Source organism: Amaranthus tricolor, chromosome 9, assembly GCF_026212465.1.
Source record: "Amaranthus tricolor cultivar Red isolate AtriRed21 chromosome 9, ASM2621246v1, whole genome shotgun sequence".
Classification (NCBI taxonomy): domain Eukaryota; kingdom Viridiplantae; phylum Streptophyta; class Magnoliopsida; order Caryophyllales; family Amaranthaceae; genus Amaranthus; species Amaranthus tricolor.
In genome coordinates, this window is record NC_080055.1 from 11,916,223 (window position 1) to 11,941,601 (window position 25,379).

At 36.1% G+C, this 25,379-nt stretch overlaps 1 protein-coding gene across 1 annotated transcript; it reads left to right on the plus strand.

Annotated features, from left to right (window-relative positions):
* The first annotated feature begins 4,149 nt into the window (after positions 1-4,149).
* LOC130823944 (proteasome subunit alpha type-7) lies at positions 4,150-9,031 on the plus strand. Its single transcript, XM_057688774.1, has 3 exons — positions 4,150-4,482; positions 7,670-8,084; positions 8,626-9,031. Exons 1-3 carry the CDS (start codon positions 4,310-4,312, stop codon positions 8,782-8,784), a joined length of 747 nt encoding a protein of 248 aa, XP_057544757.1. The 5' UTR covers positions 4,150-4,309; the 3' UTR covers positions 8,785-9,031.
* The last annotated feature ends 16,348 nt before the right edge of the window (positions 9,032-25,379 follow it).

The following is a 25,379-nucleotide window of genomic DNA, read 5'->3' on the forward strand; positions in this document are numbered from 1 at the left end:
GAAGGCCGTGTGAGGTTGGTCTTCAATTGCCAACGGAATCTGATGATAGCCGGCATTGGCATCCATGAAGCTTAATAATGCATGGCCTGCTGTAGAATCCACCAGATGATCTATCTTTGGAAGTGGGTAATCGTCTTTAGGGCACGCCTTGTTCAGGTCCGTGAAGTCGACGCACATCCTCCACTTGCCATTCGGTTTTTTCACCAGGACAACGTTGGATAGCCACTCAGAGTATTTGCATTCTTTAATAAATCCGGCTCTCAACAACTTCTCGACTTCCTCCTTGGCGGCCTCATTCCGCTCTCTTCCTTGATGTCGTAGCTTTTGTTTTATGGGTTTATAGCCTGGTTTGATGTCAAGTTTATGACACGCGACACTGGTAGGGATGCCAGGCATTTCTTCTGTGCAAAAAGCAAAGACGTCGCGGAACTCAGCAATGGTGGCCACTATGTCCTGTTTGACCGTGCTAGGAAGATCTTTCCCTACCTTGATTTGTTTCCCCTCGAACATGTCTACTTCCTCGTATCGTTCTATGGGGCGAGGCCTTTCATGCGTGCCGAGATTTTCCATGTACACGCTCATGACAGCTGGGACATTGTCTTCCCTTTTTCTTTTTGCTCGTGTCTCGGAGGACCCGCACTTCAGGGTGTTGACGAGGCATTGGCGAGCCGTCACTTGGTCTCCCTTGAGAATGCCAACTTGTCCATTATCTGTCTCGAACTGCAGCAAGAGTTGATGGGGAAAGATTGCTGCCTTGATCTTATTAATGAGTGGGAGCCCCATGATAGCATTGTAGGGGAAGTTGAGATCTACCACTGTGAACCGTATGGGCATGGTCCGGCTTTCACTTCTCTCCCCTACCCGTACGGGGAGATTGATCGTGCCCAACGGAATGACCTGACTCCCTCCAAACCCAATCAGTGGTTTGTCTAGGGGTTGTAAGTGCTTTTCCTCGAACTTCATCTTTCTTAAGCACTCCATTGTAATAAGATCAGCCGTGCTTCCCGTATCTACCAGCACCCGTCTGACTTTCATTTGCCCAATTTTGAGAAAGACCACCAGGGGATCGGTATGGGGTTGTTGCAGCGGTTGGGAGGTCGTGGCATCGAACTTCATGACCGGTCCCTTAGATGCGGCCCTGGGAGGTCCTTTCAGCAAAGTGTGGACGCTGTTTTTTGCCGCGCGGATAGTGGGATATTCCTCAGTGTATCCCCCAAAAATCATGTTGATAGTTCCTTGAGTGTCGGAACTTTCGCGTCTGGCTTCGTTCCTCTTGGGGGATCGGCGTTTCTGTTGCCATGGCCTTCTTTCCCCTTCTCTTCCAGCATCATAATCTCTCCTGTTGAGGAACCTAGACAGTTTTCCTTCGTTAGCCAACTGATGCAAGATGCGCTTTAGTTCGCGACATTGTGCCAGAGTATGGCCGTGCTCTTTGTGATAATCACACCACAGATTATAGTTGCGCCTATCAGAGGGGGTGGTAACTGGAGGTGGAGCTGGCAATTGATCTCGAACAGCGAAGAAAATGTCCCTCCTGTTTCGATTGAATATGGGGTCGTTTCCTCCATCTCCCAGATTCCGCGTCCTAGTTTCTCCTTCTGTAACGTATACGTGTCGGGCTCGTGGAGGTCCCATATCAGACGGCGGCGTAGGACGACGTGGCATGTAATTCTTCTCTCTCCTCGAAGAATGCTCCTCCCTGCTTCGTGAGGATTGATGGGGGGGCCCGACATCTTTTTTCTCAAATTTTCGCCTTTTCGGATCATGTGCTTGACATATCTCTGACGCCGTGACATAACTTTGGCATTGTTTCATGGCCTCTGCATACGTCTTTACTTGACTTTCAACCAACTGGAACTTCAGCCGTTGGGCCTTCATTCCGTTGATTAGGGCGTTCAGGGCAACCGACTCCTCCAAATCAGTCACTTCCAGCACTGCCTCATGGAACTTCTTAAGATATGAGGATATGGACTCTCCTTCCAATTGAGTGACACTAAGCAGGTGGAAGTTTGATTTCTCCTGCCTTCTTGAGGCTATAAAGTGGCCCAAGAACTTGCCCTCTAGTTGGGCAAAGTTGTGGATGCTTCCTCCGGGAAGGGAGGTGTACCACGTCAAAGCTACTCCTGTAAGAGTAGTTGGAAAGAACTTACACCATAACGATGAGTTGGTGGTGTACAACAACATAAGATTCTTATACGCCGTCAAATGCTCCTGCGGGCATGACGTGCCATCGAAAGCAGCCATGTTTGGTACCTTTATTTTCCCGGGATTGGGAGTATTCAGTATCTCTCTGGCCAGGGGAGAGACTAATGATATGGGCTCTTCGGGAAGGACACTCTTGTCGTCCTCATTCCGCGGCATGGAGGTGGGAGTGAGGGGACGGCTAGACCCGGCGAGTTGTGCCTTCTTCCTTTCCTCCCTTCTTTTATCTACCAGGGATTGGACGCTCTCAGACGTCTTTCGCTTTTTGCTCTCTATGAAGGTTCGGGCATCTGGAGTGGCGGTTTTGGATTCGCCATCTCGTGTATCTGTCTTGCTATGGTGCGGGTAAGTTTTGGACCTTTCCCGCCTATTTTTATTGCGTCTACTGGAATGGGAAGTCCTCGAGTTCCCGTCTTGAGATTCATGAGATTTTGGTATCTCTTGACGGGGCTCGATTCGTTCCTCTAAGTTCTTTATTTGGTTCGCCATGTCTTCCAGTACCCGTTGTTGAGTAGGGGTATTGTTTATGACGGCGCGGAGTTGTTCAGAGAACGCGGCCGTGAGATTTCGCGCTAGCATGTCCAGATCACGGCGAGTCACGGCTTGATTATTAGCGTGACCCGCTGAAGTGTCTGTGTCTGTGCTATGCACGGTGGCGGTTTGAGTCTGGTTCTTCTTGGGAGCCATGACTTCTTGTACAGGTCCCCACAGACGGCGCCAAACTGTTTCGGTGATGAAACGAGGAAGTGGGATACACTTGAAATACCTGGAGATAAGTAGAAGTGTGATCAAGAGAAGCGACTTATGAGAGGAGGTGACCTGAATTCCTGCAACATAACACGTTAGCCTTGTCCGGGGGGTGGTCTCCCGGAAAACCCCTCCGACGCTCAAGTCAGAACGTAAATCGGAAATTAATGAATGACAGATTGTAGAATGAATGCAAGAAGGAAGGTCGGGATTGAGATTGCTTGTGCTAGTGCTAGTGGTTGGGAAGGCTTGAGGAAGTAGTGTAAGCAAGGATACTAGGAAAGCTGTTTTAGATGTCTCCTCCCCTCTGATGGTTGTCCCTATTTATAATGTTGAAGGAGGAAGTTACTTCAGAGAGGAAAGGTGGAAGATCATGGGAGTAGTGGGAGTAATGGGAGGTGGACTGGTCATGGGAAGAGTGGACAGTTATTCACCTTGAAACAAGGAGAGCCAAGCATGACTGAAGAGTGGAAGGTGGTGGGCAGTTATTCTCCTTAAAAGGAGGATGGCCAAAGAAGATAGATGACAGGGAAGTTAAGTATTCTGAAGGTAAAAATGTCATGAGCCTTCCAAGGAAGATGGGAAGTCCAGCAGAAAGCCCATTGACCAAAAGTCAAAGTCAATCCGGAAAGGTCAAGGGGTATTTTAGTAATATGATGCTAATTAATAAATAAATAAATTAATTAAAAAACAGTACCATGACAGGAAACAAGACACTACAAAACATTGAATATTGAATGTCAGAAATAAGTTAGCAAAAGATTGAAATTTACTTATCATAAATAAGACAACAAAAGATTGAATTCTGAATGCAAAATTCCTAAATCTAGCAAAACCTAAAATGAAATTAGAAGAACTTAATGAACATATCTAAACGGTAAAACGCAATTAAAGTGATAGACCCGAGACGATAAAGATGTTGATGTTGGAGGAAGATATTGCAAATTGTAGTTTAATGGAGAGAGGGTAGTTGGGGTAACTTGGGTTAAGCGTGTAATTAAAAAGGAAGTTAAAAGTCATAAACCAGTCAAATACAATATGTAAAATAATATTGATCGAAATTCAGTCACATAATTATATTGATCGAAATTTAATCACATAATTACAATAGTTAAATTTCTAATCTAAAATCACCATAACTTGTGAATAATAAATTTACGTATGGCTATAATTTATAAATAATTCTACTTTGAAACAAAACTTGGACACCTCTTAAAAAGTTAAAGAAAAAAAAAAGCAAGAGTCATTTGAGGTGTCTTGTTGCCCAAGAAGTTAAGAAAGGAAATCAACCCTTATAAATCAACCTTAAGCTTTCACAAGATCGACATTGTTGAAGGTGAAGATTTAAACAAAGAGTACAATGGCGAGATACGATAGAGCAATCACAGTCTTTTCACCTGACGGCCATCTCTTTCAAGTCGAATACGCTCTTGAAGCCGTTCGTAAGGGTAACGCCGCCGTCGGTGTTCGAGGAACCGACACCGTTGTTCTTGGGGTCGAGAAGAAATCTGCTGCCAAACTTCAAGATTCTAGGTTTTCCTCTTTCTCTTTTTTGTGTCTTAATTTTCGTTTTTCATTTTCAAAGTTTTATTTTTGAAGGTTTTAGGTCTAATAAAGTTTGATTTACGAAGGTTTTAGGTCTTATAATGGATTGGTTTAGAGTATTAGTTACGTTTTTAGGAATTCAGATGTAGTTACTGCTTTAGAGATTTCCAAGATAATATATTGTTGCTTGTTTCTATACTTTTGATCCAATATTTGTTTTTGATTGGGGGTAGGCTATAGCATCCTAGAGCATTATTTTCAGTATTGCAACTTTTGCTGATTTTTTCTAGGAAGCATTTGGTGATTAGAATCTGCTAAGGCTAAATTGATTCTACATTAATAAACAGAGGTCCATCTTTGAAGCATTGAATCTGATATTATTGGTTTTGATTACTGCTTGTGTTCTATATGATGTTCAATATTGCTCTGTTCGTTGTTATCTTCTGTGAAACAGTAAGTGATGGAAATTATGATTAAAGAAGGTCAACTAGGTTAGTTTATATAAAATATAAACAATGGTCAGTCCTTTGTACCTAAATTTCTTTCAAAGAACAACATTTTTGCTTTTCAACGTTTGATCCCTTCTTAATTTAATTCGATACCAACCTGTGCTAAATTTTAAGGACTTAGGAGGTTCGTCTCTAGAGTTCTCTTTGGAAAGCACAGGGCATTGAATATGATCTTGAAGATTGAAGATTTAACATCAGAAGCTGTTTACATATCGTGCTTTGTGCTAAATTTCCACCATCTCAGGTTTTTATGACCCACAAAAATATCTATTGGCACTAAGGTGTTAGATTGCAAGAGCCTCAGTTTCATAAATGTTGTGTGCATGGAGAAAAGTTTTGTGTGGTTAATTAGGTAGCTACAAATTGGGTCTAAGTATTGGGTAATAGATAAGATGTTTATGTTAAGATGGATTAGTAAGGATAGAATTCAAAATTAATATGTATAGAAAGGGTTTTGGGTTGCAAATATTGAACACAAAATGAAGAAATTGTTGGTTTGGTCGTGTAATTTTGGTATTTGTAGTAGGCTAGTAGCATGTGACAATAAGTTGGAGTGAATGGAGGGATAGAATAGATGTGGATGATAATTGGAATCAATTTTCTGAGTAGCATATGACAATATATTGATTTTCATAGCATATAATGACAATAAATCGGTTTTGTTGTTGTGGTAGATTAATAGAAGTATTTGACACGGGTGAATAAAGTATAATCTTTGTTATCAACAATCTTTTGTTTGATTTATTTTGATTAATGTAGCCAACCCCTTACTGTTGGAATTAAGGCATTATCATTGTTAGTATTGTTGCTAGTTGCTACTTGGCTAGTTCATTTCTTTATGAAAATGGGGCTTAAAAAAAAATCTAAAAAAAGGCCTGATTCAAATTTGTTGTGTTTCGTTTTGTGATTCAAGGAAGTAATTTTAGTAGATGAGGGTACATTGTGTTTTATATAGGTATTTTGTTGTCTCCTAGCCTAAAGATTTTAAAGTTAATCGTAAGGGTGTCTTTATCATGCAGATTAAAATAGCCTAATGGTATGTGGAGATTACCTCGCAATGAGAGTGAATTTTTTACTGAAATTTACCTCTTTAGTTTTAAGAGGTGCGAGACACAATTTCACGAAAAAGCTCAAATCAATTTCAAAACATATTCTAATACTTAAAACAACATGAAATGAATATTATAATAACATATAAGTAAGATAAATGCTACTTTCGTATCTAAAGTCATACTATAACTCGATAAGTCAATAATATAGTCTTGAGTTAGCAGGAATAAAAACTATAACAAAGACAAATGTAAAGAAAGCAAATAGTGACTCTTGATTATGAATATACTTATTTTCAACTATAAAGCTCACTGCTTACTACTCTTTTTGTACAAAAAAGCATAATTAAATATTAGTACAAACATAAAAAGAAATAGCTCACTGCATGTTTATTTAATTGTTTAAAATAAAAACAATAGAATTAAGAAAAAAAAGTTTACTCTTTAAATATGATTTTATTGAAGAGTAAGTATTATAAGGTAGTGAAAGAGAGAGGAGGAAAAAACAGAAAAGAGAAGAAATAGAGAATAGGTGACGATGGAGAATAGAAGAAACAAGGAGAAAAGAGAAGAAAAGAGAAGAGAAGAAAAAAGGAAAAAAGAACGTACCTTTGGTGAGTGGCCAAGTGGCTGAAGGGAGGTGTTTACGGGGAAGAAAGCGTGATAATGGCTGAATAGAGATAAGCCTCTTCTTCTGATTTTGGGGGCAAGATTGGTTTTTTTTTTTTCTTCCAACATCATTAAATAACTAAGGGTATATCAGTAATATTAGGCAAAGGTATGAGTTTTTAAAACCTAAAGTTATTTTGTTTAGAAAATAACAAGGCATGCAAGAGGTGCCAAAAGTGTGAGGCGAGAAAGGCGACACAAAGGCGCGTCTCTCAGCCGCCTCTTGCTATGCGCTGCACCTTGACCCGTGGAGGCGTTTTGGAGCTCGCCTAGGCGCAGCTTGGGCGTCCTTTTCAAAACAAAGTTTACCTCTTAGTTGTGGTGCTGAATAATGTTGTCATGTTTGATATTTAATTGTGAGTCCGTAGCTTCATATAACCTATATGTGATGTGTAGGAGTTTTAATACCAATTATAATGGTGTTAGATAAGCTATATACTCACTAAAGCTGTCCCAACATGAGATTTCAGGCCTCTTAATAATTATCAATGGTTACCCTAAGTTTTTGCACTTTATCAATGGTACCCCTAAGTTTTTGCACTTTATCAACGGTACCCCTAAGTTTTTTCGATTATCAATGGTATCCTCGCGTTATTGAACGTCTTACAATTTCTATTTTTTCCGTCCAAAACCGTTAACTTTTTTCTTTTTCGTTTATTTTTTTAATGTTTTAAAATGAAAAATAAAAGAAAAAGAAAAAAATTAATGGTTTTGGACGATTTTTATACGGAAAAAATTAGAAAAGGTTATGGTTGTAAAACACTCAATAACGCGAGGATACCATTGATAATCTAAAAAACTTAGGGGTACCATTGATAAAGTGCAAAAACTTAGGGGTGCCATCAATACTTTCCCTTTTATATTTTCTTTGAGACGGATAGACATGATTGAACACCTTTGATGTTTAGATTTTAGAATATTGTTTCACTGTGCCCTTATCACTTGCAGGTCTGTCAGAAAAATTGTAAACCTTGACAATCATATTGCTTTAGCATGTGCTGGTCTCAAGGCGGATGCCCGTGTTCTCATTAACAGGGCACGTATAGAGTGTCAAAGCCACAAGCTTACCTTGGAGGATCCAGTTACTGTCGAGTACATCACTCGTTACATTGCTGGACTTCAGCAGAAATATACACAAAGTGGGGGTGTTAGACCGTTTGGGCTGTCGACTTTGATTGTGGGATTTGATCCATACACCAAAGTACCAGCACTGTACCAGACAGATCCATCTGGCACATTTTCAGCTTGGAAGGCTAATGCAACTGGAAGAAACTCTAACTCAATAAGGGAATTCCTGGAGAAGAACTATAAAGAAACTTCTGGGCAAGAAACCATCAAGCTGGCTATCCGTGCTCTTCTTGAAGTAAGTCTCTATAAGAGTTTTTGTTGTAAAAAATTGTGTGATGTTATCCTTCACCTTAATATGAATTTCAGCTGATGCATATCTTCCTTCTTTTGAGTTTGTTGTCTTTGTAGTTTGTACACCATCAATTAAAAGGAATATCTGTAACTTGTTTGAATTATTTGCCTGGATATGAGGACAGCAGATCTCTATGGTTCTCATATTTTCATATGGTCTACATATACTCCCTTCATTTCATTAGAATTGCAACATATACTCTTAAAAGCTCTCACATAGATTTACGTAATGCTACAATCTCAATGGGACAAATGAGTATTGTGTTTCATGAACCTTGGAACAATTCTGGAATCTCTTTTGTTAACCTTGCTTATTTGTATTCTAAGACCTGGCATGATGATATACATCTTTAGACAAGTATTACATCTCTTTCTTGTACTTCTACCATCTGCCAAAGTTTTCAGAGTAACTATGTTGAGTACGGAGTTCCTATATATATAGTCTTTGGAGGTCTTTATTCACTACTTCTAATTTTTCCGATTAGGTGGTTGAAAGTGGAGGAAAGAACTTGGAAGTTGCTGTGATGACAGAAGAAGGTCTACGCCAGCTTGAAGAAGCTGAAATTGACGCCATTGTTGCAGAGATTGAAGCAGAGAAAGCTGCAGCTGAGGCCGCGAAGAAGGCTCCTGCTAAAGATACATAGATCTATCATGCTTCCAATTAGCAGGCTATCACTGTTCACTTATTAAAAGTCTTCATCATATCCCAGTTGCTTTTATTTAGCTTCAAGCTTCGAAGTGTTGATGAGTTAAACATAGTTGGTGGACATGTATCGTTTTAGTATCATTAGAAAAGCTATTATGTACTATTTAAAAGTGAGCAAATTGTTGAATATTTTGGTCATTTACCCATTTGGTTCATTATGAGATTTGTGAATGTACCTTCTTGCAGCCGTTAGTGCGAGTATGAGACTACTATTTACTCTTTCATTTTGTTGGTTTGGATATATTTGATATAACAGTAATAACAATGTTAGAACCTTAATCTCATAAGATTATGGTTGACATGAAACAATATCACTTTTAATGGTCTTCTATTTGAATTTTTCATCTCCATTACTTTTGATCCTATCTTAATTGGTAAGTCTCAAGCTTTTTATATTATTTTTCACTCATGTTTTTTAAGCTATCTTCGGTCTTCCTTGTCTCTAATTACGTCTTCTAAGCTCAAATTTTCAATCTTTTTTGTTGGTTTGCTTAGACCTTGTCTAGTTGCCTTTGCACATGTCCAAACCGTATTAAACAATTTGCTTTTCACTTTTTCTCGATATTTGAAACTCCTAAACTTTTTTTTTTAACTCTTCGTATTGAATTCTAATTTTCAATGAATGTCCATTCATTTATTGAAGTATTTGTTTTTCCTCTACTTTCATCTTTCTACAATAATCATTCCTAAAACTTGAACATTCTGATCCATAAAGCAGTTCTTGTTTAATGGACATTCCATAAAACTTGCACTTTAACTTTAATAGCATACCTCGAACATAAAATATTTTAATAGTTGTTTTTCATTTTTGTTACACACATTTAATTTTGTGACTCACATCTTGTTGGATGTCTTCACTACTTTGGAATATACCCAAAGTATTTGAAGTATTCACTAGAAGCAATTTCTTTCTTTATTACCTTTATGGTGTCTCTCGTTATCGTTTGCTCGTTTATGCTAAAGTTACATTTCGTATACTCTATTTTGTGTTGACTTTATTTGAAACCTTGTGACTCAAACTCTTATCTCCATCGTTCTCACTTAGTATTCACCCCCTTCTTGGCCTTATTTACCAAATTAATGACATCAACAAACATACACCAAGACACATGTAACACCCTAGAATTTACGACACTATACGGAACCAAAACCGCAAGGGAACAGAGGAAATTTGGGTGTTACATAAAAAAAAAGTAAAATATAAAAAGAATAAAACAAGAAAAGGTGAAGTTGGAATGATTTAATTAAAAGAGTAGGAAGAGACCCAAGCAAAATCATGCGTAAATTTCGACAGGATCAACCTTGAAATTGGACGCACTAAAAGAAAATAAACACGCACTAAAACATAATCAAGGAGAGGCATCATCGGCCTCGTAACAAAATATCACGACAGAAAGTTCATTGCCTAATCCTCTGTCGACATGCTAAGCATGGATCGTGGTTCCAAAGTAAACGGTTGAGTTTGAAGAAAGAAAAAGAACGGTAATTATTTAAATCATACAAACCATAAAAACAACGCAACGAAAATAACTTATACAAAGGAGGACATGTACCTCAAACTTAAAACATAGACAACTTAATTAAAAAGAAACTACATGTAGACAATAAGATTACTATATACTTCAAGATTCTCACTCATTCACCCCCCCCCCCCCCCCCCCCCATATGCAATGCAAAGAAGCTCCATTACCTGTAATGTCTATCTATGATAACCCTGCTGCTCAACATAATGACCATAGCCAAATGTATCATAGCAGGAACATCATAGATAGTCATAAACAAACAACAACAAACACATACACGTCAGTAATCAATGAACTTATAACAATTAGAATCATAGAACAAGGGAATAGACGAGAACATAGCACAACAATAACGAATCAACTCATCTGTCTAAACACTTATATAATACTCATGATTTCTCTTTCAACTACTAATCCCTCGAAGTATATTCAAAAGTAGTAGATCAATTCTCTATTCATGGCATAGTGACACGGCCAAGGGCGTTATCAGCCACTCGACGCCCATGGCAAAATATGAGCTCATACCCCCTCCAGCTGACCCTCTTGGGTCCTACCTTCGGAAAAAAGACACATTGGAGTACAAATCCAGTGAAGAGGCCACCATATTAGGGTTTGCAAAGCCCGCATGGTAACACCTCGGTCAAGGGGCGGTACCTGCCACTCGACGCCCAATGACAAAAGTATGCTCATATCCCTCATACGGTGATCCCGGCGAATCTCACCTAAGGGACTACTAAATCAAACGGATATAATCCAGTTGAGTCACGCTAACTAATTATAGTCTAATGCTTAATTAAATGAGAATAACTCCTACTTTCTACTATTAATGAATGACCTGGGATAGCAAAATGCCAAAACTCACTGAACAACTCAAACGAAATATGAAATCCACCTATAAAGGAGTCATTATAACTCAAAGTAAGACATAATCGAATTCTTAAATGGAAAAGGGGATGGTCCCCACCTTCTACTGACACTCTTATTCTCTAACTATTCTAAGCTCAAGTATTTCATAATCGATAGCTCTTCATATAAAAGTTACTCACTAGCACCTCATAGTCTCAATACAGTGCATATTATCACGACAAACAATGATATCTTAAGGGAAAATTGCATATAAGGGTTAGTTACTACGTGCACGTATTGTGAGAGTCACTGCACGATCAAAAAGTCACAAAAATCACCCAACTAAGCTTCTACTTTCCTCTTATGAACTGAGAACCTATACAAGTTTGAAGTAGAACTGTAACACCCCTGAATTTCCGACCCTTATACGAAACTAAAACCGCAAAGGATGGAAGGAAATTCGGGTGTTACATTAAAATAAAATAAATAAAATAATAAAAAACTTTATAAATGTGAGTAGAAATTTCAGCAGCATCTCTACTCAACATCGAATATGTGGTAGGGAAAATAACACAATAAAACATTAAACTAATCTAAGGCGTCATTACCTTTAAAATCTCACACCACGGCAGAATGATTTGTCGTTGGCTTCTCAAATCAACATGCCAAGCATGGATCGTGGTTCCAGTGTCAACGCTTGCGTTTTAAAATGACTTAACTCTTTAAAACCATACAAAGTTATAAACTACGCAGCGGAAATACAAATACACAAAGGAGGAACAAGGCCTCATAACAGAACGTATACAACCGAAGTTTACAAAAGATAAACAAGAGCTACAAAATCGAAAGATAACGGTATGTCACAGGTTATGCTTCGCCCTCATCACTCTTCCCCAATGCAATGCAATACAAAAGAAGCTCCAATACCTGCTACGCGTGTCTATGATCCTCCTGCAGCTCAAAATTAGACCAATAGTCATTGTGTCATAGCAGGAAAATCATAGAAAGTCATCAAACCATCAAACATAAACACAAACACGTATACGTCAGTAACTAGTATCATATATAATAAGGCCAACCTACGAAATAACATCATGTTATACAACAATATAAGATGATTTCATAAGACACAGGCACAGATACTAACCGTTTATCATCCACCTATACTTAATCTCATTACGTCCTTTCCAACTCGAATCATGTGTTCTTGGGTGGAATGCAGGTCTTCACACTCCTCTTCTCAAAACATAAACTCTTGTAAAACACGCGTAGTATCAACTTAACCAAGGCATAACAGACTACCTAACACATGACCTTATAGAGCTTGTCTATCTTAAAGTAAGTGTGATCATAGTCTATCTTTGGGACTGGTAACTCCCTTGAAGTAACTTAACTTAGGCGCACTTCTCACTAGCATAAACTACTCAATCATTGAATAAATTTTCTATCAATGAGTAAACATTCTATCAATGTGTAAGCTTTCTATGAATGAATAAATTTTCTATCAATGAGTAAACGTTCCATCAATGTGTAAGCTTTTTATGAATGAATAAACTTTCTATCAATGAGTAACATTTTATCAATGGATTCTCCACTTCATGACATAGTGACAAGGCCAAGGGCATTATTAGTCATCCGGTGCCCATGGTAAAGTATGAGCTCATACCCCCTTCATCTGACCCTCACGAAGAGGCCACCATATTGGGGTTTGCAAGGCCCGCATGGTAATCTAATGCTTAATCAAATGGGAAAAACTCGCGCTTTCTACTATTAATGAGTGCCCTGGGATAGCAGAATGCCAAACCCTTTGAACAACTCAAACAAAGTACGAAATCCACCTATAAAGGATCATTCTAACTCCAAGTAAGACATAATCCAATTCTTAAATAAATAAGGGGGAGTTCCTCGCCTTCTACTAACACCCGCATTCTCTAAACTATTATAAGTGCAAGGATTTCATAATCGATAGCTCGTCATATAAAGTGTACTCATCGGTACCTCATAGTTTAGATACAATGCATATTATCACGATAAACAATGTCTTAAAGCAAATTGCATATAAGGATTAGTTACTGCGTGTACGTACCTGTAAGCGTCACTGCATGACCAAAAAGTCACAAAAATCACCCAACTACAGTTCTACCTTCCTTTTATTAAATGGGCACCTATATAAGTTAGGAGTAGAACTAATAAGTCCACTTATCTACTTTGTCATACCAACTAAATGTCAAACCACTATCATCCATTCAAGATAAGTTTCCCATTACTCTAGCACGCGCACATCCCATTCAACACAAATCGTAATCATTAATTCAAGGGAAATTTGCAAAGAAACACCTTTTAAAACCCCTTTTTTGTAAAGAAACACCTTTTATAATTTTTTTTGTAAAAAAACACCTTTTAAGAGACTTTTTTTTTAAAAAAACACCTTAAATCAGTTTCCGGTGACTTTTGTCAACTTTCCGGCGTTGACTATGCCAGTCAACGCCGGAAAGTTGACAAAAGTCACCGAAAACTGATTTAAGGTGTTTTTTTTTTTGAAAAAGTCTCTTAAAAGTTGTTTTTTTACAAAAAAAATTATAAAAGGTGTTTCTTTACAAAAAAGGGGTTTTAAAAGGTGTTTCTTTACAAAAAAAGGGGTTTTAAAAGGTGTTTCTTTTCAATAATAAAAAAAAAATTTTAAAAATTATTATTTTTTTATTTTTGTTTTTATTATTATTATTATTATTATTATTATTATTATTATTATTATTATTATTATTATTATTAATATTATTATTATTATTATTATTATTATTAATTTTTTTTTAAAAATTTTTTTTTTATATAATAATGAAAATAAAAATTTTTTTCAAAAAATAATATTAATAATAAAAATAAAAATAAAAATAAAAACAAAAATTTTTAAAAAAGTTAAAAAAAAATTTTAAAAAAATTAATAATAATAAAAAAAAATAAAAAGTATAAAAAAATATAAAATAACAATAATAATAATTAACAAAAATAATAATAATAATAAAATTAAAAATAAAATTAAAATTAAAAATAAATTTTTTTTTAAAAAAAAGAATAATAATAATAATAATAATAATAAATATTATTATTCTTTTTTTTAAAAAAAAATATTTTTTAAATTTTATATTTATTTTTAATTTTATTATTATTATAATTATTTTTAATTATTATTATTGTTATTTTATATTTTTTTATACTTTTTATTTTTTTTATTATCATTAATTTTTTTTGATTTTTTTTAACTATTTTTAAAATTTTTGTTTTTATTTTTATTTTTATTTTTATTATTAATTTTATTTTTTGAAAATTTTTTTATTTTTATTATTATATAAAAAAAAATTTAAAAAACATTTTTTTAAAAAAATTAACAACAACAATAATAATAATAATAATAATAATAATAATAATAATAATAATAATAATAATAATAATAATAAAAACAAAATAAAAAAAATAATAATTTTTTTTATAATTTTTTTTTGTAAAGAAACACCTTTTATAATTTTTTTTGTAAAAAAACACCTTTTAAGAGACTTTTTTTAAAAAAAACACCTTATATCAGTTGCCGGTGACTTTTGTCAACTTTCCGGCGTTGACTGGCATAGTCAACGCCGGAAAGTTGACAAAAGTAATCGGAAACTGATTTAAAGTGTTTTTTTTTTTAAAAAAGTCTCTTAAAAGGTGTTTTTTTACAAAAAAAAATTATAAAAGGTGTTTCTTTACAAAAAAGGGGTTTTAAAAGGTGTTTCTTTGCAAATTTCCCTTAATTCAACAACTTAAGTCTTTCCATCAATTTAAGAATAGAAGGATTATGTAAAGCGTTCACCATATTTGAGTTATATTGATTCACGTTACCAAAACAAATAACAAATCACACTTGAATCTTACGATGTTAATATAGTGATAATATAATGATAATGACAAATCTTAAAGTTATCACATCAGAATATCATTTATTACATTCTTCAAGGTTAGAAAGAACTATAATCGAACATCATAACAAGCAACTCTAGCAACCATCAATGATAAGTTCACACTATACTCATGACCTCGTTTATAGCTTTAATAACAACCTAACAAAAGTACATATGATTAACAACAATCAAACAACAATAATTAACAACTATTACTCCCAATTAATAACCAAGACCACTTCCATAGTCAACTACAAGCATGCCATTACCAACTATCACTTATCGCAACAATAGATAACCAAACTAAGCCTTAAAACAACTTGTAAAGTTTTCCAATCAACTATCACACTACCAAATGTAGCATACACACACACACCATTAGTAATTTCATCTCTAAATCGAGCTCTAATCAAATCATGTCTAAAGATGACATTTTTAACCAATACCCATTTCAAATACTCAAAGTAGTAAACTCAATAATCAAGTAAACATCAATTTAACAAAGAAATACTTAGAAATCAAGGAACAAATGGCTCAAAATTAAAGTGTTAGAGAAGGGGAGTGAAGGCAAGGGACTAGTGGTGGTGGTTTGCACGGTTGGGGCGTGCATAGAGGCGGCACAACCCTTGTGGTGGTGGTGCTGCTGGCGTGTACGGGTAGAAGAAGCCCTGTGCCGCACGGTTGCTGCTCGTGGGAGGGGGAAAATAGGTCGGTGCTGCCGGCTGCTGCTCGTGGAAGGGAGGAGAGAGGGCGATCCTAGTGGCGACTGAAGGAATATGTCCGTAGACATTTCCGACAATTACTAAATATAAATATATAGGACATTTATGAAGATAATAAAGTTAATTATTATTAGTAATTGTATTTGCTTGCTAGAGAATAAATATAATTGGTGGGTCAATAATAATTGGACCACGACTAATATAATTAATCCTATAAGGTCTTACAAAAGAATCAATTGAACGATAAATAACTCAGGCCCATTAGGAGTATGGGCTTGCGATCCAATTAGGTTAACAAAAGAATCGGTTTCTTTTGACCTAGGTTACTAGTATTATATGAGGATATAATGTTGGTAGTGGAGAAGTGGGGATAATGGGGGTGTGAGTATTAATGATATTTTTAATTTAAACTCTCACTCTCAATTATTCATACACACAGAAACAAAAACCAGTAAAAGCAAGAGAAACAATACTCTTCCGTTCTAGCAAACGTTGGTATTCAATTGATTCTGGTAGACTGAATAGAGGAGCAACGTTTGAGGCTCTACAGATTATCTTACTACGTTAATTCTTGTGGATTTCACGCTACAAAGGTAATATAGACTAATCCTTTTGTATGATTCATATGTCTAATTATGTTTATGATCCTGATATAGATGTTAGGGAAGTGTTTCCTGAAATCTTGCTTTAAGCATCTTTGAATCCCAACAGTGGTATCAGTTAAGCCTAATTCATAATATTCATATGATCTTTTTTTTCTCTGGAAAGTTAGACAACCGTTTTTTTGTTTTTTTTTTTTTTGCATGAAAATCGGATATTTTATATTAACTGTCTGGAAAGTTATTCATAATATTCAATTTCAATTGGATTGAAATATAAATGCGAAAAACTTGTTTTTCCTGATATTTGAAGCCATTCATGCCAAATATTGTATACCAGTTCGAATTCATCAAAAAAAAAAAAAAAATTCAGTTTTTTTTATGAAGATTCGATATTTTGTGTTAATTGTCTTGGGGTTTTGATTATTCACGAAATCCAAACAATGAAATTAAACACAAAATTTGTTCATTGTTATTGTGTTTCTCGTAATGGTATTCAAGTGTTTTGGATCGAAAATGCTTATACCCTAATTTTTCCCCAATTCAATTTTAATTGTTAAAACACAAAATTTGTTCAATTGGATTGAAATTTAAATGCGAAACTTGTTTTCCCTAAAATTTGTAGCATTTCTATATAAAGATTGTATATCAATTCGAATATGTTCGAATTCATCAAAAAAAAAAAAAAAAAAAAGAAAAAACGAAAACAAACCGGGAAGTATGCGCAGGCCACGAGCTGTCTATGGTGGTTGTGGTGGCCGGAGGGAGGCGGGCTGCTGGCGGCTGCTAGGTTCCGTTCTGAGCCTCTGTGTTCCTTCTTCCATTAAAATGAAGGTGCTTTTTTGTTGAAATAAAGAGATGGTTCCAGAACATTGGTTTTGGTCTTATACACGAGTATGCGGCTTCCAAAATTTTTTTTTGGAATTTTTTTTGTTTTTTTTTATGTGCATATAACTATTAATAGAGTCTTAATTGTTTTTTTTTTCTCAAACTAGTCTTACTTAAATTAGTCAAGTTTGACTAAACATAAAGGGTATTTTATATGCTTATTGTTATGACCCTTTAGTTTGATATATTACATTGTTATTGCCGTTTATAATATTTGATATTATTTTGACATGTTATGACTAGTATGGCCCAAAACAAAATTTATATATAAAATTAGGATATTATATACGATCTGCGAATCGTTTGTTATGAATATAATTATATACGATCTGCGAATCGTTTGTTATGAATATAATTAAATACGATCTGCGCATCGTTATTTTTTTTATTATTCAAAGTATGTAATCACAAATGAAAGGAGTTTCAAGGAAGGTGATCAATGGAGATTCATGGAAGCTTCATGAAGTTTTTTTTAGGGGCCATACTAGATCATCTTTTATTCATGCTTTTATTTGCTTTGAGCGTTTATTTTATTTTGGTCTTTGCTTGCATAAGTTAATGTATTGGTTAAATATGCTATGTGTTCACTTAATATTAACCATGTTAATTAACTTGAATCCCCATAAATAATATTGAGTTTTATTGTTTTTCCAAACAACACATATAAGCCTTTGATAATGAATAATACATTCCGCCAAAGCGAGGTATTGCTCATAATTCTTGGGATATGGGGTAAATATTTTTTGGAAAATTTACAGGTTCATGTTTGGTTTCACTCAACAAAATCATCAAAAACAAAGTTTTGGATGTTGAAACTAAGAGATAGGATTGAACAAGTATTATCAATCTATCTACAAAGAATTATAATTAGTTATAATTAGTAAAACGTTTACTTACCTTAACTACTATAGTTAAAGGCAGGGCCAAAGTCCGTTTGACTGTAGTGGGAGAGGATCTTAGTTGTTATTTATTCAAAAGGGGATTTTAAAATTTTGAATAAATTATTAAACTTGTTTAATTACTGCTTATTGATAGACTATTAATTTTACTTTATTACATTGTTGTAGAAATCATGTCTGGTTCAACTAACAACAACACTCCTGCTTTTAACTTGCGCTGTGTCTTGGAAAAAGACAAATTGAATGCAAACAACTTCCTTGAATGGGAAATGGCTGTGAGAATTGTTCTCAGAGCTGAAGGAAGGGAAAGTGTTCTTGACACTCCACTCCCTGAACCCCTGCCAGAAACTGCAACAGTTGCAGAGAAAAGAGCTAGGCAAAATCTCGAGGCCAATTCTGTGCAAGTAACATGTCTGATGCTTGCTTGCATGGAACATGATTTTCAAAAACGTTTTAACAATCTTGATGCCTACACAATAATCCAGCAACTTAGAACAATGTTCGAAAAGAATGCTCGATTAGAGAGATTTGAAGCTAATTGTAAACTTTTGGAATGCAAACTGGGCAAGGGAAAACCCGTCGGACCCCATGTGTTCGCCTTAATAGGGCATTTTCAAGTCATGGAAAAGTTGGGTTTTCCTTATCCCAAAGAGTTGGCCACTGATATTGTGATCAGATCCTTGCCAGAAACTTTTGATGCTTTCAGATTAAATTTTTACATGCAAGGAGGGGAAGCAACCTTGCCAGAATTGCATGGTATGCTTGTTCAGGCTGAAAGGAGCTTACCTTCTGAACCCGCACTGAAAGATGTGCTCATGGTCAGAAAGAATAAAAAGTTCAAGAAGAAAGGGGTTCCTAAATGGAATGGCAATGGTAAGGTAGTTACCACTAATGCCTCTCCCAGACCAAAGGCTACTCCAAAGGCTAAAGTAGCAGCACTACATGAGTGCTACCACTGCCACAAGATTGGCCATTGGAAGAGGAACTGCCCCGTCTATCTGGAAAAAAAAAAGTCCGGTGCTTTATCTTCAGGTATATATGTTATTGAAATTAATTTGGCAACTTCTGCTTCTTGGGTATTTGATACTGCTTGTGGGTCTCACATTACTAGTAATGTGCAGGGTCTAAAAAGAAGTAGAAACTTGAGCAAAGGTGAGGTGGATCTCCGGGTCGGAAATGGAGCAAGAGTTGCTGCTTTGGCTGTTGGAGTTTATATTTTAACATTACCCTCTGGTTTAATTTTAGAACTAAATAATTGTTATTATGTTCCTGCCATCACCAAGAACATTATTTCAATTCCGGTTCTGGACACGGAAGGTTTTTCATTTACTATTAAGAATAATTGTTGTTCTGCATATTTAAATGATATGTTCTATGTTTCAGCTAAATTATTAAATGGGTTGTATGTGCTAGACTTAGAAACTCACATCTATAACATAGACAGCAAAAAACGTAAAACAAATGATTCAAACCCCACTTACCTATGGCATTGTCGATTAGGCCACATAAGTTCAAAAAGCATAGAAAAACTTCATAAAGATGGAATTCTAAAATCATTTGATTTTGAATCATTTGGTGTTTGCTAGTTTTGTTTGATGGGAAAAATGACAAAGTTACCTTTCACAGGTACAAGTGAAAGGGCCAATGACCTCTTAGCTCTCATACATACTGATGTATGTGGACCTATGAGTACCGTGGCTCGGGGTGGTTACAGCTACTTTATAACCTTTACTAATGATGTAAGCAGATATGGATATGTTTACCTCATGAGACATAAGTCGGAGTCCTTTGAAAAGTTCAAGGAATTTCAAAATGAAGTAGAGAACCAACTTGGGAAGAAAATAAAAGCATTACAATCCGATCGTGGTGGTGAATACTTGTCTCACGAGTTTGATGATCATTTGAAAAATCGAGGCATACTCTCACAATTGACTCTACCAGGAACACCACAATTAAATGGCGTCTCTGCGAGGAGGAATCGAACTCTATTAGATATGGTTCGATCAGTGATGAGTCTTGCTGATCTTCCTATTTCATTTTGGGGATTTGCATTGGATACAGCTGCATTTACACTTAATAGAGCACCTACCAAAGCAGTGGAAAAGACACCATATGAGATGTGGACGGGAAAAGTTCCGAAGTTGTCTTTTCTAAGGATTTGGGGTTGCGAAGCTTATGTAAAACGTTTAATATCTGATAAACTAGCACCTAAATCTGACAAATGTCTTTTTGTGGGTTACCCAAAAAAGACAAAGGGATACTACTTCTACAACCAAAGCGAAAACAAAGTATTTGTTGCTCGCAATGGTGTTTTTCTAGAACAGGAATTTATTTCTAGAAAAACAAGTGGGAATAATGTATATCTCGAAGAAGTTCGAGATGAGCAACAAATGGATAAGGTTAACACCTCATCAGAGGCGCCCCAGCATGATAATGCCCAGGAGGAAATGCATTCAACGCACTTACCTCCTACCGCCCCAAGTGGAGAAAATCCACGCGAAGTCACTCTACCTAATGAGGCAGAAACTTCTCTTGTTGTTCCCCTACGTAAGTCTAGTAGGACAATAATTCCGTCAAGAAGATATATTGATTTCCTTTTGACAGAAAACTCTGAAATAACCATGTTAGAATCAGAAGAGCCTACTAGTCACAAAGATGCTTTGGAGAGTCCTGACTCCGAAAAATGGCTTGAAGCCATGAAATCTGAAATGGATTCCATGTCTGAAAATCAAGTTTGGGACTTGGTTGATCTGCCTGATGGGGTAAAACCCATTGGATGCAAATGGATTTTCAAACTGAAAACAGACAAGGATGGAAACATTAGTGTTTTCAAAGCAAGGTTAGTAGCAAAAGGTTTCAAACAAATACATAGTATAGACTATGATGAAACTTTTTCTCCAGTAGCCATGCTAAAATCCATTAGGATAATCCTTGCGATAGCTGCCTTTCATGACTTTGAAATATGGCAAATGGACGTCAAAACTGCCTTTTTGAATGGGTTCTTAAAAGAGGATGTGTACATGACACAACCACAAGGTTTTGAAGATCCGAAAAATCCAAGGAAAGTATGCAAGCTTAAGAGATCCATTTATGGATTGAAGCAAACATCAAGGAGTTGGAACCTTAGATTTGATGAGGCAGTCAAAGAGTTTGGTTTTCTTAGAAATGAAGAGGAATCTTGTGTATACAAGAAGTTAAGTGGGAATAATATCACTTTTCTGATCTTGTATGTAGATGACATACTCCTCATTGGGAATGACAAAAATATACTTGATTCGGTCAAGCAATGGCTTAAAAGTCATTTCTCCATTAAAGACCTGGGAGAGGCTGAGTACATACTAGGAATAAAGATCTATAGGGATAGATCGAGGAGACTTATTGGACTAAATCAAGAGACTTACATAGATAAGATTCTCACAAAGTTCAAAATGGAAAACTCCAAGAGAGGGTTTATTCCTATGCAACATGGCATTAAACTTTGCAAGACTATGTGCCCATCGAGTTCAGAAGAATTCAAGCATATGAATAATGTTCCTTATGCTTCTGCAATAGGATCAATCATGTATGCTATGATATGTACTCGCCTGATGTTGCATTTGCTTTGAGTATGTGCAGCAGATACCAGTCCAATCTAGTAGATGCACACTGGATAGCAGCGAAAAATATCCTCAAGTACTTAAGAAGGACAAAGGATAAATTTCTGGTATATGGCAGAGCTAATGAGTTGTTTGTAACTGGATACACTGATGCAAGCTTCCAAACTGACAAAGATGACTTCCGATCCCAATCTGGTTTCATATTTTGTCTGAATGGAGGAGCTGTGAGCTGGAAGAGCTCCAAGCAGAATTCAGTTGCAGATTCTACTACAGAGGCTGAGTACATAGCAGCAGCTGAAGCAGCAAAAGAGGTTGTTTGGATTAAAAAGTTCGTTAGTGAACTGGGTGTAGTTCCTAGCATTGAGAATGGCATCAAGTTGTATTGTGATAACGAAGGTGCTATTGCTAAATCCAAGGAACCTAGATCTCACCAAAAATCTAAACATGTTGAAAGAAAATTCCATCTTATTCGAGAAATTGTTGGAAGACAGGATGTAATAATAAGTAGAGTTGATACCACGGATAACATAGCAGATCCGTTGACTAAACCACTCCCTCAGCCGAAGCATGAGAGTCATACTAGGTCTATGGGGCTTAAGCATATAGGAGAATGTCTTTAGGTTGTTTACTTCATGTTTACAATTATAAAGAATTCTGTTTACCATATGTTTGGAATGTTTATCAATAATATAAATAGTTTGTTTCTTATTTAATTGCTTGGTTTAGTATTAAATAATATGTCTATTTAATTTGTGTTTTCAATAGGATTATCGGAAACGTTTCGATAATGGAACCCTATAAGTGAACTGAAATCACAATTTATATAATGTCCCTAATCTAAATCACTAAATTGGACATAAGTGGTTTATTAAAGATTAGCATGTAATTAATTGATAGCTCGATTCCATGGGCTATGGAAACATAGAGATGTTTAATCGATTACATGGATGCATACCTGATGCATTGAGACTTGACCTAATCTGATTCGAAAGGGCAGAATCAAATCCTTATATTTAGTGGATTCCTTAGACATGAGTATGTCTTAATCACTACGAAATAATTAGTTTAACCTTGACGTTGTTAAACGTCGTGCTGTAAAAGGAGGCTATAAAGGCAGTGATCAGGTGGGCTAAGAATTGAGTGGGAGTTATGGTCATACAAGAATGAATAAGTCCTCCTATATGATAGGATTGGTGTGTAGGCCTCTTGATGAGCGAGAATTGAAAATTGCATGGCCATGCGGAATAAGATTAAATGGTTAATCCTTAGTTGAACAATTCGAACTCAGAGATCAAGAAACATAATTTGAGAAATAACACCGTGTTGTCAAATTTCACATTAAGTGGCTTAAGGAATTTATAATTGTGCAATTGTCTTCGAACAAGTGGGAGATTGAAGGAATATGTCCGTAGACATTTCCGACAATTACTAAATATAAATATATAGGACATTTATGAAGATAATAAAGTTAATTATTATTAGTAATTGTATTTGCTTGCTAGAGAATAAATATAATTGGTGGGTCAATAATAATTGGACCACGACTAATATAATTAATCCTATAAGGTCTTACAAAAGAATCAATTGAACGATAAATAACTCAGGCCCATTAGGAGTATGGGCTTGCGATCCAATTAGGTTAACAAAAGAATCGGTTTCTTTTGACCTAGGTTACTAGTATTATATGAGGATATAATGTTGGTAGTGGAGAAGTGGGGATAATGGGGGTGTGAGTATTAATGATATTTTTAATTTAAACTCTCACTCTCAATTATTCATACACACAGAAACAAAAACCAGTAAAAGCAAGAGAAACAATACTCTTCCGTTCTAGCAAACGTTGGTATTCAATTGATTCTGGTAGACTGAATAGAGGAGCAACGTTTGAGGCTCTACAGATTATCTTACTACGTTAATTCTTGTGGATTTCACGCTACAAAGGTAATATAGACTAATCCTTTTGTATGATTCATATGTCTGATTATGTTTATGATCCTGAGATAGATGTTAGGGAAGTGTTTCCTGAAATTCCGCTTTAAGCATCTTTGAATCCCAACAGGCGACTTCAGTGGAGGCGCGGCTGGGCTACGAAGGAGGTGCAGTCGTGAAGGAGAAGAAGAGTAAGGGGTAAGCCATGATTTGCTTTTTGCTTTGAAAATGAGGGAGTCTCAACCTAAAACCCTGATGCATGTACGTGGTGGGACAATCCAAGAACCTACTTAATACCTCCAAGAACGTTACCAAGAACGCTATGAACGCACACAAAGATAATCCTTCTGTTTGATACCAAACAGGAAGGCTGGCCAGGACAACTCTAAAGAGTGGCCCTTGTATCGTGGATAGAGACAAATCACCCACACTGGGTTGCTTGGCCTCTTCCTCACACTCCAATTGAAAGACTCTCTCAATCTTTGTGGAATTAACCTGAAAAGAACACTTTGCTTTGCCTCACAAAGTACCCTCTCAGAACAAGTAATTGAACAACAATCACTTTGAAGAAAAACTTGTACTAATCAAAAACTTGTTTTTTACAAGGGATTAGGTCTCTTATTTATAGAGTTATGAGACCTTCTAAAAGAGCTAAGCCTAACAAACCAAAATAACGGCTAAAAATTACACGTGGCTTTTATGTACACGTTTTAAAACAGAAACAGAAGTCAGAAGGAGTGTTTAACAGTATGCTGCTGTACTATTCGTTGACCACCCAACCTTCAGCATCCATTCTTGGTGTCTTACTGTGATCATAAGGAGGCACTTAAGGTGTTGATGGAGAGTCCCATGTATAAAGATTCCAAAAATACCCTTGGTGTATCCTACTGTGCTCAGGTTGACTCCGTAGAAGGGCTTGAAGGTCTGCTGCTCAGCAGGTGGTGGCTGGCAGCTGGTTGCTCTCTGAATCACCCATTGTCAAATGTCAGGCGAACAAGTGACCTTGGGGTTGGTCTTGTGGCTTCTGTGAGGACCCATCGTGATGCCTCTGAGTCTTGGTGTAATCTTCCATGTCTAGAGATGCCATGCCTCGAAGTTCCATGCTCATACATGTACCAGGTTGGACGTTCCATGATTCGCAAGGTAGGCTGCCAGGCAGAACCATACTTTGTTGGTTCTGTTGTTCGTGAGTTGTGGAACAGCCTACTGTTTTGCTTGAGTATTGCTGAGATGTTCCTCCTTGATTCTTCTTGCTCTTGCCTTGATTCCATGTTTATGCTTGGTCTAGCTTGGGATTGGCTTTCCTTAATTGTCACGTCCAAGCCCGTAGGTTTAGCAAGGTCAGTTGGTAAGCCAATGAGCATCAAATCAGTAGGTTGCTTAGCCATGTCTCCTCCTTCTTGGTTTGTCTTGGCTTGTGGGTTGTCCTCATGATCCATATATGGATCAAACCCTAAGTCATCTTTTTATTCTATTTATTTCTTTATTTATTTTTTTTTTATTAAACTCATTGTAAAGCCAACTAAAAAAACCCACCTTTGATGTGCTCACAAGATTATTAAAATAATAATTTTAATTTGAACCTCCTTATTTTAGTAATTG